Raw genomic sequence first — 17,250 nt, forward strand, 5'->3', positions numbered from 1 at the left:
ATAAACATTCAGTGGATGTAGAAGTGAACAGAGAGATACTTTGTCAAAGCAGAAGGCTGGCGATGCAGGGACCTGGATTCTGCAAACCACCACCCAGGTCCCTTCAGCTGCAGGATGGGGGTGCAGCCCAGGGGTTAGAGCACAGCATCTGCCTGAGTCCTGGCTTGTGTGGACTACACTCAAGAGCAGGTCTCAGGCCTGCCTGTGCTGCTGTGGAGTGGGACACACAGGCCTGGAGAGCATGGATGTGCATGGAAGATGGCTGGTTACAGGGCTTGTGAGTTCCCCAGGGGCACAGATGTCCTCTGCTCCATGACGGGATCCCTGCCCTGATGATACATACTGCTTTTCAGGGATGAGGGAAGGAAACCTGAATGGAAGAAGAGGTGTGTTTTCCACTGCAGCATGGTCTTAGCTTCTCCCTCCAGTCTCCCCTTTTTCCAGGGCAAGAAGAGACAATCAACATCTGAAAAGAGTTTGCTGCTCTTTGGAGGTCAGTGTAGACTCCAGTGTGTTGCTCCATTGCCAAGTTTCCTGGTAAAAACAGGGCAAGAGCATCACAACATGGTGACACAGAACTCATACATTCTCATCAACTGTGCAGACTTTGATACTGTCCACAAAGCATTTCTAGAGCAATTTGGCTTCCAGGGCTGCATCTCTGCCATGACCTTTCACTGGTTGCAGTGGGGCTCTGAGCTGGAAAGCCCCTCTCAGAGGGAAAAATTTGTAGCTAGTTCAGGTGAATGTAGGACCCATGGATTGAAGACATATCCATGGAAATGCCTGCTGTTAGGCTGAGACTCTGGCTCCCTTACGCTGCCCACTCTGACACAACGAACCCTCCCTAGAGACGTTGTGTAATCTCTCCAGGAGCCCTGGACAATCAAGGGGTCTCATCACTGACCAAAGCAAGTGGTTGGTCTCCCAGGATCCCAGCGGGGTGCCCCCAGCTCTTTTCTCCTATGCATATGAATTTGCAAGCCTGGAGGGAGATTTTCAACTGAGACACATCCCATCTTGGCTCCTCTTGGGCCCTAGGAAGTCTCCTGACACTGTCTCTCCTCAGCACCGTCAGAGCCTGATAAGCTCCCCTACAGCTGCAGGATCTGGAGTCCCTGCTGAAGGTAAGTCACTGCTGCGCTGATGCTCCTAAGGCCCACTGAAGCCATTGTTTACTTTCTGGCTGACTGTCCCCTCTGGGCTTGCATTGCTGAGATGCCTTTTCGTCTTCCATTTGGTTGTCCCTGAGAAAACAAACTCCTCTACCCCAGGTTGTCTGACTGCAGCAAATCTGTAGATGCCAAGTTAGGGGACAGAGCTACTCTGGTCAGGTACAAGTACTTCAGGACAAAGGGCAAACCAAGAGATTACAGAGCTTACAGAGAAAGTCGACTTGTGCTTGCGCTGCTGGGTAAGTCACACACACTGAATATTTTTACTGCATAGTCCTGGCATTCATCATGCTGTGAAGATGATACATGACAGTGATATTCATGATTACTGCTCTGCCATATGCTGCACCAACACACAAGCCTGGCCAGCATCATGGTCAGCATTTTCTTAGAAAACTTGCTTTGCATTGGTATGTCCTCTTACACATCCCCACTCCATCTGAAGTGAATTCCTATTGCAGCTGAACAGGTTTTCTCAGTAGTGAGACAGGCAAGGGATGGGAGGGTGGATGGCATCTGATTTAGAACCCAGGTAGATTTTCTGCAAAGAAAACAACACTTTTTAATTTTCTCCCTCTAAATGAGATTTTGGGAACCATTTGCTGTAGAGCTGAAAACATTCTCTTCTCCATCATTCTGCCTCTACTTCTATCCTCCGTGGACAGTATATGTTCACAGCTCACATCTCCTCAATGCAATAGCCCTTTCTTGGAACTGACTTCAAATGAGGAGACTCATATGGAAGTGAGCAAAAGGAACTGACCTTCAATCCTCTGATTTTCCTGAGGGGAAGAAGATACACTAGAGGGTTTCCCACTGTTTTAGTTAGAAGTTACTAAACAAGGTTTTCTGGCATTAGGTCCTGCCCTGCCTAATTTAATTCCAGGAGGTAGCCAAAGACTTACCAATGCTCTCTGGTAGCAGCAACTGTAGAATCATCTTAAGGCTCAAGAGTCAGTGTGTTTATAGAATCATAACAGTAGATCAGGATAACAGTGTAGGCTTCTTTTGAAAGGAAATACAACAGACATTTACAAGCACAGAGAGGCTTGCCTCTTCCTGTCCTTTTATCTGCAAAAATACGTAAAATCTTACACTGTTTCCAGGAGCCTGAGATGGACTAAATCTGTAAAAGGATTGAGATTTCTCCTTGCATACATGATCTTGCAGTGGCATATTTCTCATCTGCACTAATTCAGATCATAAACCAACTCTGACCATTACATAAACCCAAGGGTTTACACACAGGAATGACCCTTTTTATCCTCATTTCCAGAATGTTCCCCACTCAGGGAATGATTGACATGTGTCTTGGATGCCTGTCCTGAGCTGTCTCTTGGGCTGCAGGATCTAAAGCGGTCATTGCTGATACAAGGATGGGCTATGCTACTTTCTCAAAGTGACTGGGAGAACTGACAGGAAACCATCTCTTCACAGTCACAGGTCACTCGGTGACAGAGCACACATGACTTCTGCAAAACTCACCCTGAGCAGCAATGGATCTTGGCTTGCCTTCTCCTTTCTTGTTTCCACATTGGATCTTCACCTCTTCTTTTTTTCCTGAAGAAAAGGCAAGCAGAAGGGAAAGCAGCTCCTCGGCTCCTTGCTTGCTGACAGTCTGTCCCAACAAGCCTTGAAGTGCTGAATACTATGTGCTGCTCTCCAACCATGGGGATAGTGAAAAGACTCTCCCAAATTCAGGGGTACGTGTTGTGAATTTCAAGAGATGTCATTAACATGGCCAGTCTCTTTGGCAAGGAAGCTGAGCCATGTGTGTCTGTTCCCTTCTTAGACTGATTAGCACCTGCCCCCAGAGCAGACCCTGCCCCACGTGGGAAGATCTCTCCAGTGGGGGGCATGTTTATATTGATGTAGTTCTCCAGCAGAACACATTTTCCTGACTCGCTTTTGAGCTTTTGTTTGCAAGGGGCTGGAAGATGTGTGTGGAGAAAGTTGGCAGTGTCTTTGCTACCACACCAACTGCCGATTAGGGCTCTGGGAGGTTCCTGCATCATCATGCTCAGGAATGTTCTGAAGCAGTTTAGCAGCTCCCCTTCCTCAGCTGCAACCCTCTATGCAGTCTGCTGGTGACAGCACTGCTGTGGAGAGCTTCCAGATTCTACTTAAAGAATGATTGGCCACAACCCCCTGCCTCTCTCCTTGCCCTCAGTGTCTCTCCAGAAACTTTCCCCAGGAAACCCACAGCATAGATGGAATTAGGAGGATGAAGTGCACTGTGAGCCTGTTCACCTCATTCTCACTCCTGCTATTCTGTTGGAACATTTCCTACGTGAGCCTTTCCCCCCAAGCACAGCAGCATTCAGAGCAAGAGGAATTCCCATTCCTCGCCTTCTCAAGACCTTGTGGGGCTGCTGCCCTCCCAGGGCCTTCCACAGCCCAGGCTCCTCAACCAAGCTTGGGAGTGGCCACACACCCCTTCTGCAGCACGGGCACTGAGGCCAAGAGGGAATTTCTGGGCAGAGGCTCAGCAAAGCCGGGCCTGATGGCCAGGGGCTCTGGTGGAGTCATGGATGCCTTCCTCCCCTGCAACTGACAGTGCCTGAAGGGGGCCCACTGCACTGTGTCCCACCCTCCCCTCCTTTGGGAATGGTGAAGGCTTTCCATGTGCCCCATGCACCCCTAACTTCCCCAGAAGAACATCCTTCCTCCTGACTGCATGTATCTGGAGTGTCCACAGAGGGATGGACCACACAGTGATAATTAACAATCATTGTGTTAAGAAACACTGCACAACCATCCCCCAAAACCCCTCCCAGAACCACCCCTGAGCAACATCGCTCTCTTTGGGCATCTTGGGACAGCATCTGCAGGGGAAAGGATGACAGAGACGTGGACTGGGATGCAGCAGAACTTTAATGAGTCAAAAGAGGGATATGAGGTTGATCTGAGTGGAGGCCTCAGTGCAGGGCACACCAGGGGAATAAAGGAGTCTGCACCCCATGGCTGCGGCGTAAATCCTTCCAGGTGTCCATCTGCCTGCCCCACAGAGGCTGGAGGGTCAGCAGCTCTTCCCTAGGCTGGCTTTGTGGGGCTCACAGCCCAGGGCAGCACAAGAGAACAAGGAGACGGGAGGGAAAGGAGAGAGCGGAAGAGGGGAAAGGCAGGCAAGGGCTGTGCTTTCTCAGAGCTGAGGCTGGCCCTGTCCTTTTGCAAGGGGTGCTGGGGTTGCTCAGCCTCTCTGAAAGCAACAAGCCGATGCTCCGTCCCCAGTGCGGTACCATCTCCTGGGTCCCTGGTGGCCTTGCCCAGGGCCATCGCCAGCAGCTTTAGCAGGGGAGGCACCTCCTGCCGCAGTAGCGGCTGCCGAAGCCGGAGAGGCCAAAGCCCCCGGAGGAGATGGGCACTCCCTCAGAGCTGAGGATGCTGCCAACGGCAGCGGAGGTGGAGGATCCCACGGCGGTGTTCTGTGGGAAGGAGCTGAGGATGGGGCCGGGCAGGGTCACCACCACAGCAGGGGGCTCAATGACGACGGTGGAGTCCTGGCACTGCCTGACACAGGGCTCATTGCAGCTGTTGGCCAGCGGGGTTGGGCCGCAGGGCTGGCAGGGCAGGCACTGGTTGTAGCAGGACATGTCTTTGGTCCGGAGGTGTACCTGGGAGAGAGGGAAGGGTGAGGCAGAGCATGAGGGTTGGGTGAGGAGCAGCCTGTCACCCCACCATGAGGGAGGCAAGGCACATGTTGGGTGGGGAGCTGAATGCTGCTCAGAGGAGTGAAAGGAAGAGAAAGGTCTTCAGACTCACCTGATCCTCAAGGAGAAAGAGGTGAAAGAAGTGGATGAAAGACTGGCTATTTGCTCTGGCTTTTATACTGCTCCAGCACCGCCCCAGGTGCGCAGTCATGGTATATACAGGCAGTAATTTTCCAACAGACTCTCTAATTGAAGACATCCCAGCCAATGGCACAGGCTCTTTTCATTTTCCACAGTTCCATGCTTTCATATTGTGATTTATGCCATGGACATTTCCCTTTGAGTCTCCTTTCAAGTGCTCAGATGAGACACCCAAGGGTTTTCAGGTCAGGAATGCATCATGATGGGCTGTAGACCTGACCCAGTTGCTGGATAGAGGTCCACTGGAGGCAAGTACAATGGCCTGAAATTTTCCTGTAGGGTTGTTTGTCACCCTGTTCAAAATAAGGGGTCCAGCATGCTCTGGTGGTCACTGGTCTACTTTCTGGTGAGTGGGCTGCTCTGCTCTTTTTGAATCTCCTCCTCCTGATGCTCTTGCTTTTGGGACCAATCTGCCAGTCTGCTTTGCTATTTCCTCTCTCTGAGCAATCACTTGGGGTCTCCAGCCAATGCCTTCAGCATATTAGGGTTATTTCTCTGTCCAATCTATGTGCAAACAACATCTGTATAACTTCACATATATGCATGCGTGCATATATATGTTTTCCAACTTGTGTGTCTGTATTCATTCTTGTATCAAAAGAATTTGTTTTCCCTAAAATCTGGGCATATACGCATGCTTAAATATCTGTATGCACACAGGTGCGCATGAGCACCTGTTTGTGTGTCCCTGCATATATCTCCTCGTCACGAGGAGATGGGCTGGTCATGGCAGGGGCACTCTCCGCTCCTCTGTACATGAGCACCACAGAGCAGCAGGTTCCACAGGCCAAAAGGAGCCCAGTGGCAGCTGAACAGCAATGGCATGGACCTGGTGGAGACCTGCCCTGGGCGCTGGCACTGAAACACAACCCCTGTCTCCTGAGCTGTCCTTTTCATGCTCCTCCAAAGCTTACACTCTGCAACTGGAGATTTCAAAGCCTAGTGAGGACAGTTTCACACCCATTTGGAAACACAGTTTAATTCAGTCTATCAACATTCAAAGTGTCTTAGCATGACTGCCAGTCACACTCCCTGCCTCTCCAGGTCAGGATATGTCTTCTCCTCCCAGTGTTAAGGAGTTCAGAACAATGGGGTTAGCTTTATGTACAGGGAGAAAAGCCAGGAAATCCTGCCCACCTCATGAAGGGCACTCCTGAGTGAATCTGCTTCTGTTGCAGTGTTAACAGTGTCTGGGATGGGACATAGGCCCCTCGTGTCCAAGTTAAAGCCATGGGCACCTCTGCAGCTAATTGATGAGACACTGAGTCAGGCAGGGGCTGAGACCTTGAGTCACTACCAAACACAAGGACAGATGACCTAGTGTCACTGTGCTTTGAGAGGAAGGACAGACAGTCTAGGCTGCAAAGGGAGAGCCAAACAGCTGATAACTCATTTGGTCTTCAGCCACACAGAGCTTTTATGTCCCACACTGAAATCCTATTCTGCCAGGAACTGCCTGGGAGGGAAGGATTGTCTGATTCATGGCAACATTCCCCAAACGCTGCTGCTATCCTACGAGGAGTGTCAGGAGAAAAACTCTTTCCCTCAGAGACTGTTGGCAGTGAAGGAAGGGCACTGCAGGAGAGGGGGAAATGCTCTCCCTGTTGAGAACTGCTTCTGCAAGAAACTTCTTTGCGTTTCACTTTGGGCTCTTCCTCTCAATAACCTTCTTCCTCTCTTCCAGCCAGGCTTTCCATATCTCTAATCACTGCACAGTGGTGCTTGCTGGTGGGGAATGGGGTGTGCAATGGCAGAGACAAATTCTCTACCTGTGACTGAATCCCCTCTTGCCCCATTCTTCCATGGCCCCTGAACACCTCTGGGCATATTTCTGCCCATACCACCTTCACCTCGACATGGGTAAGAAGCATTGGCTTTGGGCTGCTGAGAGGCTCCAAGAGGCAGGCTCTCACTCTGCTGATTCCATTCCAAAGACATTTTATCCAGTCCCTGAGATACGGAAGTGGGAATCCTGTCACTTCTGGGTGCTACAGCCACTTAGATGTCCCAGGCTGTGTTGCACACCTAGAGAGAGACCAGAGAGGAGAGGAGGCCAAGAAAGGGGGGAAATTTCTCCTCAAACCAAGCAGTATAAGGAGAAAGAGAGCGGAAACCAGGAGCACAGCCCACCAGCCTCAGGAGTGACAACCACTGACTGTCAGAATGAGCTGGGACAGAGGGAGAGAGGACAGAGCAAGTCCTTGCGCAAGAGAACCTGTGGGTATACAGCTGAGGACTGCAACAGTTGGAGGACCTGGGACCCTTCCTGAAAAAAGAGTTGCAAATGAGCCCACCGAGGTACCCCAAGCTGGTGTCCCCTGCCTGCATGGGACCTCTTCAGCACTTGAGTTCTGTCCTCAGCTCTGTTGTGTTCCTGCCCTGGAAGTCCTTGGGCCTCTTATTCCACCATTTGGCAGGAGCTTCTCTGGCAAAAAGGGCATTTCAGAAATGAGGAAATGAAAAGAAGGCAATAAAGGAAACCAAATTAAAAGCTGTGTGATGAGGAAGGGTATTCTCCATTTAAGATGAGTCTCTTGGAAAATTACTGCCTGCGCAGAGACAGCCTCAGAGCATGGGGCGGTGCAAGAGCAGTATAAAAGTAAACCCAAAGCCTTGTTCTCTCATCCACTTCTCTCGCCTTGCTCTCCTTGGGAACCAGGTGAGTCTGCAGCCCTTTCGGCTTCTTATCCTTCCCCAGGCTGAGGTCTCACATCAATGGACACCTCAGCCGATGCCTGCTCCATTGCGCCACAGCAGGACTTGAAGGTCCTTGTCATAAAAGTAGGAAGGAGGCAGAAGATGTGGCATGGACAGACGTTTGGTCTTGGCTGAGGTGTCTCCTGAACTATGGGCTAGGTGGGGACCTCCCTGGGCTTGGCTGCTCTTGGCAGGGCACTTTTGGGATGAGGGGAAGAAGCCCATGGTTCTCCCTACAGAAGCTCCAGCTCTTTGCCCAGCATGTGCCTTGGCTCTGTCATGGTGAGGTGACAGGATTCTCCTCACCCAACCCTCATGCTCTGCCTCACCCTTCCCTCTCTCCCAGGTGCACCTCCGGACCAAAGACATGTCCTGCTACAGCCAGTGCCTGCCCTGCCAGCCCTGCGGCCCAACCCCGCTGGCCAACAGCTGCAATGAGCCCTGTGTCAGGCAGTGCCAGGACTCCACCGTCGTCATTGAGCCCCCTGCTGTGGTGGTGACCCTGCCCGGCCCCATCCTCAGCTCCTTCCCACAGAACACCGCCGTGGGATCCTCCACCTCCGCTGCCGTTGGCAGCATCCTCAGCTCTGAGGGAGTGCCCATCTCCTCCGGGGGCTTTGGCCTCTCCGGCTTCGGCAGCCGCTACTGCGGCAGGAGGTGCCTCCCCTGCTAAAGCTGCTGGCGATGGCCCTGGGCAAGGCCACCAGGGACCCAGGAGATGGTACCGCGCTGGGGACGGAGCATCGGCTTGTTGCTTTCAGAGAGGCTGAGCAACCCCAGCAAAAGGCCCCTTGCAAAAGGACGGGGCCAGCCTCAGCTCTGAGAAAGCACAGCCCTTGCCTGCCTTTCCCCTCTTCCGCTCTCTCCTTTCCCTCCCGTCTCCTTGTTCTCTTGTGCTGCCCTGGGCTGTGAGCCCCACAAAGCCAGCCTAGGGAAGAGCTGCTGACCCTCCAGCCTCTGTGGGGCAGGCAGATGGACACCTGGAAGGATTTACGCCGCAGCCATGGGGTGCAGACTCCTTTATTCCCCTGGTGTGCCCTGCACTGAGGCCTCCACTCAGATCAACCTCATATCCCTCTTTTGACTCATTAAAGTTCTGCTGCATCCCAGTCCACGCCTCTGTGTCATCCTTTTCCCCTGCAGATGCTGTCCCGAGATCATAGAATCACAGAATCATTTAGGTTGGAAAAGACCTTCATGATCATCGAGTCCAACCATCATCCATGCCCACTAAACCATGTTCTGGAGTACCTCGCCTACGCGCTTTTTGAATCCCTCCAGGGATGGTTACTCTACTGCTTCCCTGGGCAGCCTATTCCAATGTCTGACAACCCCCTCAGTAAAGAAATTTTTCCTAATATCCAATGTAAGTCTCCCTTGCCACAGCTTGAGGCCATTTCCTCTCATCCTATCTCCAGCCAGCTGACATAAGAGACCGGCACCCACCTCACTACAGCCTCCCTTCAGGTAGTTGTAGAGAGCAATAAGGTCTCCCCTCAGCCTCCTCTTTTCCAGACTAAACAGCCCCAGCTCCCTCAGCCGCTCCTCATAAGACTTATGTTCCAGGTCCCTCACTAACTCGGTTGCCCTTCTCTGGACACGCTCCAGCAACTCAATGTCTTTCCTGTAGTGAGGGACCCAAAACTGAACACAGTACTCGAGGTGCGGCCTCACCAGTGCTGAATACAGGGGAACAATCACCTCCCTGCTCCTGCCGGTCACACTATTTCTGATACAGGCCAGGATGCCGTTGGCCTTCTTGGCCGCCTGGGCACACTGCTGGCTCATATTCAGCTGGTTGTCGACCAGCACCCCCAGGTCTTTCTCTGCTGGGCAGCTTTCCAGCCACTCTTCCCCAAGCCTGTAGCGCTGCATGGGGTTGCTGTGACTGAAGTGCAGGACCCGGCACTTGGCCTTGTTGAACTTCATACAATTGGCCTCGGCCCATCAATCCAGCCTGTCCAGATCTCTCTGTAGAGCCTTCCTCCCCTCAAGCAGATCGACCCTGCCTCCCAACTTGGTGTCATCTGCAAACTTGCTGAGGGTGCACTCAATCCCCTCATCCAAATAATTGATGAAGATATTAAACAGAACGGGGCCCAACACTGAGCCCTGGGGAACACCACTTGTGACCTGCCGTCAACTGGATTTCACCCCATTCACCATAACCCTCTGGGCTCATCCATCCAGCCAGTATTTCACCCAGTGAAGAGTACACTTGTCCAAGCCATGAGACGCCAGCTTCTCAAGGAGTATGCCATGAGAGATGGTGTCAAAGGCCTTGCTAAAGTCAAGGTAGATAACATCCACAGCCTTTCCCTCATCCACTAGGCGGGTCACCTGGTCATAGAAGGAGATCAGGTTGGTCAAGCAGGACCTGCCTTTCATAAACCCATGCTGACTGGGCCCAATCCCCTGCTTGTCCTGGACTTGCCGTGTGAGTGCTCTCAAGACAAACCATTCCGTAATCTTCCCCAGTACTGAGGTCAGGCTGACAGGCCAGTAGTTCCCCGGATCCTCCCTCCGACCCTTCTTGTAAATGGGAGTCACACTGGCAAGCCTCCAGTCCTCTGGGACCTCCCCTGTTGACCAGGATCACTGATAGATGATAGAGAGTGGCTTGGCAAGGACCTCCGCCAGTTCCCTCAGTCCTCTTGGATGGATCCCATCTGGTCGCATAGATTTGTGAGTGTCCAGATGGCATAGTATGTCACTAACTATTTCCTCCTGGATTAAGGGGGGTATATTCTGCTCTTCATCCTCACCTTCCAGCTCAGGGGGCGGAGTACCCTGAGGATAACTGGTCTCCCTATTAAAGACTGAGGCAAGGAAGGCATTAAGTACCTCAGCCTTTTCCTCATCTCTGTTGGCTACGTTCCCTTCTGTATCCATTAAAGGATAGATATTCTCCTTGGGATTCTTTTTACTGTTAACTTATTTGTAAAAACATTTTTTGTTGTCCCTTACAATAGTGGCCAGATTTAGTTCTAGCTGAGCTTTTGCCTTTCTAATTTCCTCTCTGTGTGATCTAATAAGAACCCTGTACTCCTCCCAAGTTGCCCGCTCTTTCTTTCAGAGAGGATAAACTGTCCTTTTTCTCTTGACTCCTAGCAAAAGCTCCCTGTTCAGCCAGGCCAGTTGTTTTCCTCAGCGGTTCGACTTGCAGCACATGGGAATAGCCTGGTCCTGAGCCATTAAGATTTCCTTCTTAAAGAATGTCCATCCCTCCTGGACCCCTTTGCCCTTCAAGACCATCTCCCAAGGGACTCTCTCAACCAGTGCCTCGAAAAGGCCAAACTTTGCCCTCCGGAAGTCCATAGCAGTGCTTTTGCTAACCCCCTTCCTTGCCTCACCAAGAATTGAGAATTCTATCATTTCATGGTCACTAAGCCCAAGACAGCCTCCGACCATCACACCTCCCACCAGTCCTTCCCTGTTCGTAAACAGTAGATCTAGCAAGGCTCCTCCCCTGGTTTGCTCACCTACTGGCTGTGTCAGGAAGTTATCCTCCACACACTCCAGGAACCTCCTAGATTGTTTACTCTCTGCTGTGTTGTATTTCCAGCAGATGTCTGAAGAGTTGAAGTCCCCCACAAGAACAAGAGCACATGATTCTGAGATGCCCAAAGAGAGAGATGTTGCTCAGGGGTGGTTCTGGGAGGGGGTTTTTGGGGATGGTTATGCAGTTGTTGTTAACAAGTTAAGTGAAAGACTGTCTTTCTAAAGTAGCTGTTCTTCGGAGACTGGCTGGGCATCAGTCTGCTGGCGCTAGGTGGTGGGTGATTGCTTTTGCATCACTTGGGTTTTTTCTCTTTTTTTCCCTTCCCCACTTAAACTGTCCTGATCTTGACCCCAAGGTTTTTTTGGAGTCTTTCTCTTCCAATTCTTGCCCCATCCCACTCGGACAGCAGACGGAGAAAACGGCTGGTGAGTGCTTAGTGCTGCTTGAGGTCAACAGACCGCACAGGCCCATAGGCAGCGCATGTCCTGCTTGCCCTGCTCCTTCGCTGTCTGTGCCCAGGGCTTCCTGGGAAAGTTTCTGGAGACAGGGAGGCAGGGAGAGACTCAGGGCAGGAAGAGAGGCAGCGGGTGTGGGCTGAGCGTCTCGAAGAGCTGTCTGGGAGCTCTCCAAAGCGGTGCAATTGACCAGCAGCAAAGGCTGCAGAAAGACTTGCAGCTGAGAAAGGGGAGCTGCTGAACTGCTGCAGGACACAGCTGGGCAAGATGATACATGTCCACCCAGAGCCCTGATCAGCAGCTAAACTTGGTAGCAAGCGGCCCTGTCTCTCCACACATGCTTCTACCCCTGGCAAGCAGCAGCCCAAAAGCGGGGCCAGGGGAGGGTGCTCTTGCAATAAGGCCATCAAAATGGGTGCGACTCCCAGTACTGTTCCCGGACACCAAGGACTGTCACCAACAACCTGGGCTATATGAGCAGGAGCATAGCCAGGAGACCAATGGGAGCGACAAGCCCACTCTGCTCAGCGCTCACCTGACGGCGTGTAGAAATCTGTGTTGAGTTTTGGGCTGCAATGCAAGGAAGACCTTGAGCAAGTGGAGTGAGTTCAGCGGAGGGTGGCCAGGATGGTGAGAGGGCTTGAGCACTTGGCTGGGGAGGAGAGGCTGAGGGTGCAGGGCTTGCTGAGCGTGGAGAAGAGAATGCTTTGGTGGGAGCCCTGAAATCATCTTTGGAGTAGCTATGGTCATTAGACTACATCAGGTCATCCTATCCAGCCCCAGATAGGCAGGGAAGTTCAGAAAGCAGAAGGTCAACCTCAGCATAACTAAGCGTCTTCAGTGCAAGCCTGTGTGGATAATCACGGCACAAGCATCCACAACAAGCCCCTCCCAGAACCACCCCTGAGCAACATCTCTCTCGCTGGGCAACTTGGGAGAGCATCTGAAGGGGAAAGGATGACACAGAGGCATGGGCTGGGATGCAGCAGAACTTTAATGAGTCAAAAGAGGGATATGAGGTTGATCTGAGTGGAGGCCTCAGTGCAGGGCACACCAGGGGAATAAAGGAGTCTGCACCCCATGGCTGCGGCGTAAATCCTTCCAGGTGTCCATCTGCCTGCCCCACAGAGGCTGGAGGGTCAGCAGCTCTTCCCTAGGCTGGCTTTGTGGGGCTCACAGCCCAGGGCAGCACAAGAGAACAAGGAGACGGGAGGGAAAGGAGAGAGCGGAAGAGGGGAAAGGCAGGCAAGGGCTGTGCTTTCTCAGAGCTGAGGCTGGCCCTGTCCTTTTGCAAGGGGTGCTGGGGTTGCTCAGCCTCTCTGAAAGCAACATGCCGATGCTCCGTCCCCAGTGCGGTACCATCTCCTGGGTCCCTGGTGGCCTTGCCCAGGGCCATCGCCAGCAGCTTTAGCAGGGGAGGCACCTCCTGCCGCAGTAGCGGCTGCCGAAGCCGGAGAGGCCAAAGCCCCCGGAGGAGATGGGCACTCCCTCAGAGCTGAGGATGCTGCCAACGGCAGCGGAGGTGGAGGATCCCACGGCGGTGTTCTGTGGGAAGGAGCTGAGGATGGGGCCGGGCAGGGTCACCACCACGGGGGAGGGCTGGATGACGACGGTGGAGTCCTGGCACTGCCTGACACAGGGCTCATTGCAGCTGTTGGCCAGCGGGGTCGGGCCGCAGGGCTGGCAGGGCAGGCACTGGCTGTAGCAGGACATGTCTTGGGTCCGGAGGTGCACCTGGGTGAAGGGGCAGGGGGGAGCAGAGCAGGGGAGATGGGTGAGGAGCAGCCTGTCACCCCACCATGAGGGAGACAAGCCACGAGCTGGAGGCAAGAGCCCGTAGCTCACCTCAGCCAAGCCCCAGCCTCTCACCGTGCCACACTTTCAGCCCCCTTCCCTCTCCCATGATTAAATAGCCCCACGACCCAGCATAAGATAGGGTGTGTGCTGAGAAATCCTGGAGGAGGATGCGGAGAAGGAGTCAGGCCTTCGTACTCACCTTTTTCCCAAGGAGATGGAGGCGACAGGAGTGGATGAGAGAGTGAGGAGAAGGGCCCACTTTTATACTGCTCCTGCACCACCCCAGGCCCGCAGTCACTGCACGCGGGCGGTAATTTTCCAACAGACTCACCTCCAAAGCAAAATATCCTACCTAATGGCGCAGGTGGTGTTTTTGTTTCCGTCAACGCTGCCATTTCATTTCCTCATTTCTGACTTGCTTGGTCTGCCATGCAGGCTCCTTTCATGTGCCGGCATGAGACTCCCAAGGATATCCCGGGCAGGGCTGCGTCAATTTGGGCAGAAGCTGCCTCCCACGTGCTGGAGGGGTCCTGTGCAGGCAGGGGATGTTGGCTCGGGGCGGTGAAGCGCGATTATTTGCAACTCCCTTTGCAGGAAGAGGCCTGGCTCTGCCTGCCGCTGCACACGTCAGCAGAGCACCCAAAGGCTGCTCTTTTTAAGGACGTGCCACGTGCTTCTCTCTCCTCCCTGTCTCTCAGCTCGCTCCAGTGGTCCCTAGCTGTGGCATCTCCAGGCAGCCAGGCCGTGCCAAAGGTTTCAGCTGTCTTCCTCTTGATGCCCTTTGCTCTGGGGAGAACATTTGCCAGGCTGTCTGCGTATGCGGGGTTGGTGTTAGCAAAATCAAAGCCCACCTGGCGTTGAATCAGGCAAAGCATGTGGAGGGCAACAAGAAAGCCTTCTTCCAGGTAGGTCAGCAGCATACTTAGTATAAGCACTGCGTAGCAACGACTGAGACATCAGTGCGTTAGCAACATTAGTCTCATCCTAAATGCAAACCACAGCACTATATACCAGCCGCCAGGAAGAAAGTTAACTTTATTCCAGCCAAAACCAGGACACAATCCTGACAGACCAACTAGCGAAGTACAGGCTGGGGAAGAGGGCAGTGCAGGGGATTGAAATCTGGCATGGCTGCTGGTCTCCAAGGGTTGTGATGAGCAGCACCAGGTCCAGCTGGCAGACACTCACTGCTGGTGCCCTGCAGGGGCCCAGCCTGGGGCCAATAACGTTTAACTCCCTTTATGCAAAGTCCTGCAGTGGGGGAGGAAGAACCTCCTGCACTACTACAGGCTGGGGCCGATGGGCTGCCAAACAGCTTTGCAGCGGAGGACGTGGGTCCCGGTGGACACCATGAGGCAGGCCTGCACCCTTGCGGAAATGGCATTTGAAAGCATCCTGGGCTGCATTAGGAAGGCGTTTGCCACCAGGTCACGGAAGGTGATCCCTCTTCTCTGCTCAACAGTGCCGAGACCACAACTGCCGCAAAGAGTGTCGAGTTCGTGGCGCGCCAGCATGAGAGATGCACGGTGTCGTGGTTGAAGCTCAGCCGGTATCAAAGCACCACGAAGCCGCTCGCTCACTCCTCCCCTGCCGCGGCCCCGGTGGGATGAGGAGAAAATATAAAGAAAAGCTCCCGGGTTGAGACAAGGAGAGGGAGGGATCACTCGCCGCTTATGGTCACGGGCAAAAGACAGGCTCAACTTGGGGAAGAAACAAAATCAATTTCATTTACTACAAATCAAACCAAAACAAGGATCCTGAGAAGTAAACCCCAACCTTAGAACACCTCCCCCCCACCCCTCCCTCCTTCCCGGCTCAACTCCACTCCCGGTTTTCTCTACGTCCTCCCCGAGCGGCGCAGGGGGACGGGGAATGGCCGTTGCAGTCAGTTCGCCACACATTTGTCTCTGCCGGTCCTTCCTCCGCAGGGGGAGGACTCCTCACGCTCTTCCCCTGCTCCAGCGTGGGGTCCCTCCCACGGGAGAGAGTGCTTCACAAACTTCTCCAGCGTGAGTCCCTCCACGGGCTGCAGTCCTTCACGAACTTCTCGGGCTTGGGTCCTTTCCGCGGACCGATCTTCAGCCACAGACTGCTCCAACGCGGGCTTTCCCATGGAGTCACGGCCATCTTCGGGGGCATCCGACTGCTCCAGCGTGGGGTCCTCCACGGGCTGCAAGTGGGCACCTGCTTCCCCGCTCACCTCCACGGGCTGCAGGGGGACAGCCTGCCGTCTCACCACGGGCCGCAGGGCCGTCACCTCCTCCGGCGCACCTCCTCCCCCTCCTTCTTCACTGACCTTGGTATCTGCATAGGGGTTTCTCTCACATTCCAATCTCCTCCCCCACTGGAGGTTCCCCTTCTTAAATATGTTATCCTAGAGGCACTACCTCCGTCACTGATTGGGTCGGCCTCGGTCAGAGGCGGCTCCACCTTGGAGCCGGGGAATCTTCTAGGAGCTTCTCACGGGAGCCAACGCTGCAGCCCCTGCCCCGCTACCAAAACCCTGCCACACAACCCCAGAACACACGGCCATACTGGCGCGAGTCCAGGAAAGGGTCACGGAGCCCACGAAGCGACTGGAGCCCCTGAGGCAGGAGGGGCTGTGAGAGGTGGGGTTGTTCACCCTGGAGCAGCGACGGCCCCGCGGCACGCCTCTTAGCAATGCGTAAAAGAGCTGCTGGGAGAGAGTCAAGACCATAGAGTCAGACTGTCCTGAGTCCTATGCGGTGAAGGGGCAAGAGGTGATAGGCACATATTGAACTACGGGAAATCCCACAAAAACATAAGCAAAGACTTTGTTAGTGTGAGGGCGGTCACGTACTGGATGGGGTTGCCACGGACAGGTTGTGGCTTCTCCATCCTTGTGGGTATGCAGAGCTTGACAGGACGTGGCCCTGAGCATCCTCCAAAGGCTGACCGTGCTTTGAGCAGGGGCGGTTGGACTAGACGATCTCCAGAGGTCCCTTCCAACCTCAGGGATCCTGCGATGCTGTCATGGGCAAAAGACGGGTGCTGCACAGCTGCCCCGAAGAGGGAAGAACTGGTTGGGAACATTGGAATCAAGGGCAGGCGCGGTTGTCACACCTGAGAAACAGTGGAGTTCACGACCTGACGGCGGGGAGGAAAGCGAGTAGCAGAGTACGGCCCCTGGCCTTCAGGCACGCTGACTTTGGCCTAGTCAGGCAGCTGGTAGGTCGGATGCCGCGGAGGCAGCTGTGAAGCACAAAAGAGCTCAGCAAAGCTGGCAGCGCCTTAGGCGCCTCGTGGTCCAAGCGCAAGAATGGTCCAGCCCAGTGCACAGGAGAACAAACAGATGTCTCAGCAGACCAGCTTTGGCTAAGTGGGGTACTCAAGGCAGAGCACCAACGTCAAAAGGCAGCACCCTGGAGCTGTAAGGAGGGACGAGCTGCAAAGGAGGAATTTGGAAATAATTCCTAGGCACGTTGGGATGCTGCTAGGAAAGCCAAAGCTCAGCGTGCCTTGAGTCTAGCAAGGGGCATGAAGAGCAAGACGCAGCAAGCATCAAGAGCAAGATCGGCCCCTGCAAGAGTAGCCGAAGAGTGACGGAGGAAGAAGCGGGCCCACTGCTGACTGGGGCGGCTGATTTCCTGAAGAGTGGACAGAGAGCAGTCTGGGGGGAGCCCATGCCCTCTCTCTCTCACTCTTCATGTGCAAGTTGTCCCGGGCCGATGTGCCCTCTGAAAGAGTTGAAGGAAGGAGGCGGGGCCCTCCCAGCAGTGGGTGGGCTTCAAATCAAGGACTGCCTGAGAAAA

The 17,250-nt window shown here is 53.8% G+C and overlaps 3 protein-coding genes across 4 annotated transcripts; 1 reads left to right on the top strand and 2 right to left on the bottom strand.

Annotated features, from left to right (window-relative positions):
* Positions 1-4,031: 4,031 nt before the first annotated feature.
* LOC115345199 (feather beta keratin-like) lies at positions 4,032-5,081 on the bottom strand. Of its 2 annotated transcripts, XM_030023620.2 has the most exons (3): positions 4,938-5,081; positions 4,456-4,789; positions 4,032-4,104 (listed from the first exon to the last, which is right to left on the bottom strand). In XM_030023620.2, the coding sequence occupies exons 1-2, from the start codon at positions 5,034-5,036 to the stop codon at positions 4,463-4,465; spliced, it is 426 nt and encodes a 141-aa protein (XP_029879480.1). In that variant the 5' UTR covers positions 5,037-5,081; the 3' UTR covers positions 4,032-4,104; positions 4,456-4,462. The 2 variants fall into 2 exon arrangements, with proteins under 2 accessions (XP_029879480.1, XP_029879478.1); XM_030023618.1 differs by having other exon boundaries at positions 4,032-4,789.
* Positions 5,082-6,882: 1,801 nt separating this feature from the next.
* On the top strand, positions 6,883-8,832 carry LOC115344781 (feather beta keratin-like). Its single transcript, XM_030022713.2, has 4 exons — positions 6,883-6,886; positions 7,552-7,685; positions 8,070-8,403; positions 8,760-8,832. Exons 1-3 carry the CDS (start codon positions 6,883-6,885, stop codon positions 8,394-8,396), a joined length of 465 nt encoding a protein of 154 aa, XP_029878573.1. The 3' UTR covers positions 8,397-8,403; positions 8,760-8,832.
* A 3,824-nt stretch (positions 8,833-12,656) lies between these two features.
* Positions 12,657-14,023, bottom strand: LOC115345103 (feather keratin 1-like). Its single transcript, XM_041125501.1, has 3 exons — positions 13,830-14,023; positions 13,081-13,414; positions 12,657-12,729 (listed from the first exon to the last, which is right to left on the bottom strand). The coding sequence occupies exon 2, from the start codon at positions 13,391-13,393 to the stop codon at positions 13,088-13,090; it is 306 nt and encodes a 101-aa protein (XP_040981435.1). The 5' UTR covers positions 13,394-13,414; positions 13,830-14,023; the 3' UTR covers positions 12,657-12,729; positions 13,081-13,087.
* Between the last annotated feature and the right edge of the window lie 3,227 nt (positions 14,024-17,250).

This window comes from Aquila chrysaetos, chromosome 8 (assembly GCF_900496995.4).
Source record: "Aquila chrysaetos chrysaetos chromosome 8, bAquChr1.4, whole genome shotgun sequence".
Lineage (NCBI taxonomy): Eukaryota > Metazoa > Chordata > Aves > Accipitriformes > Accipitridae > Aquila > Aquila chrysaetos.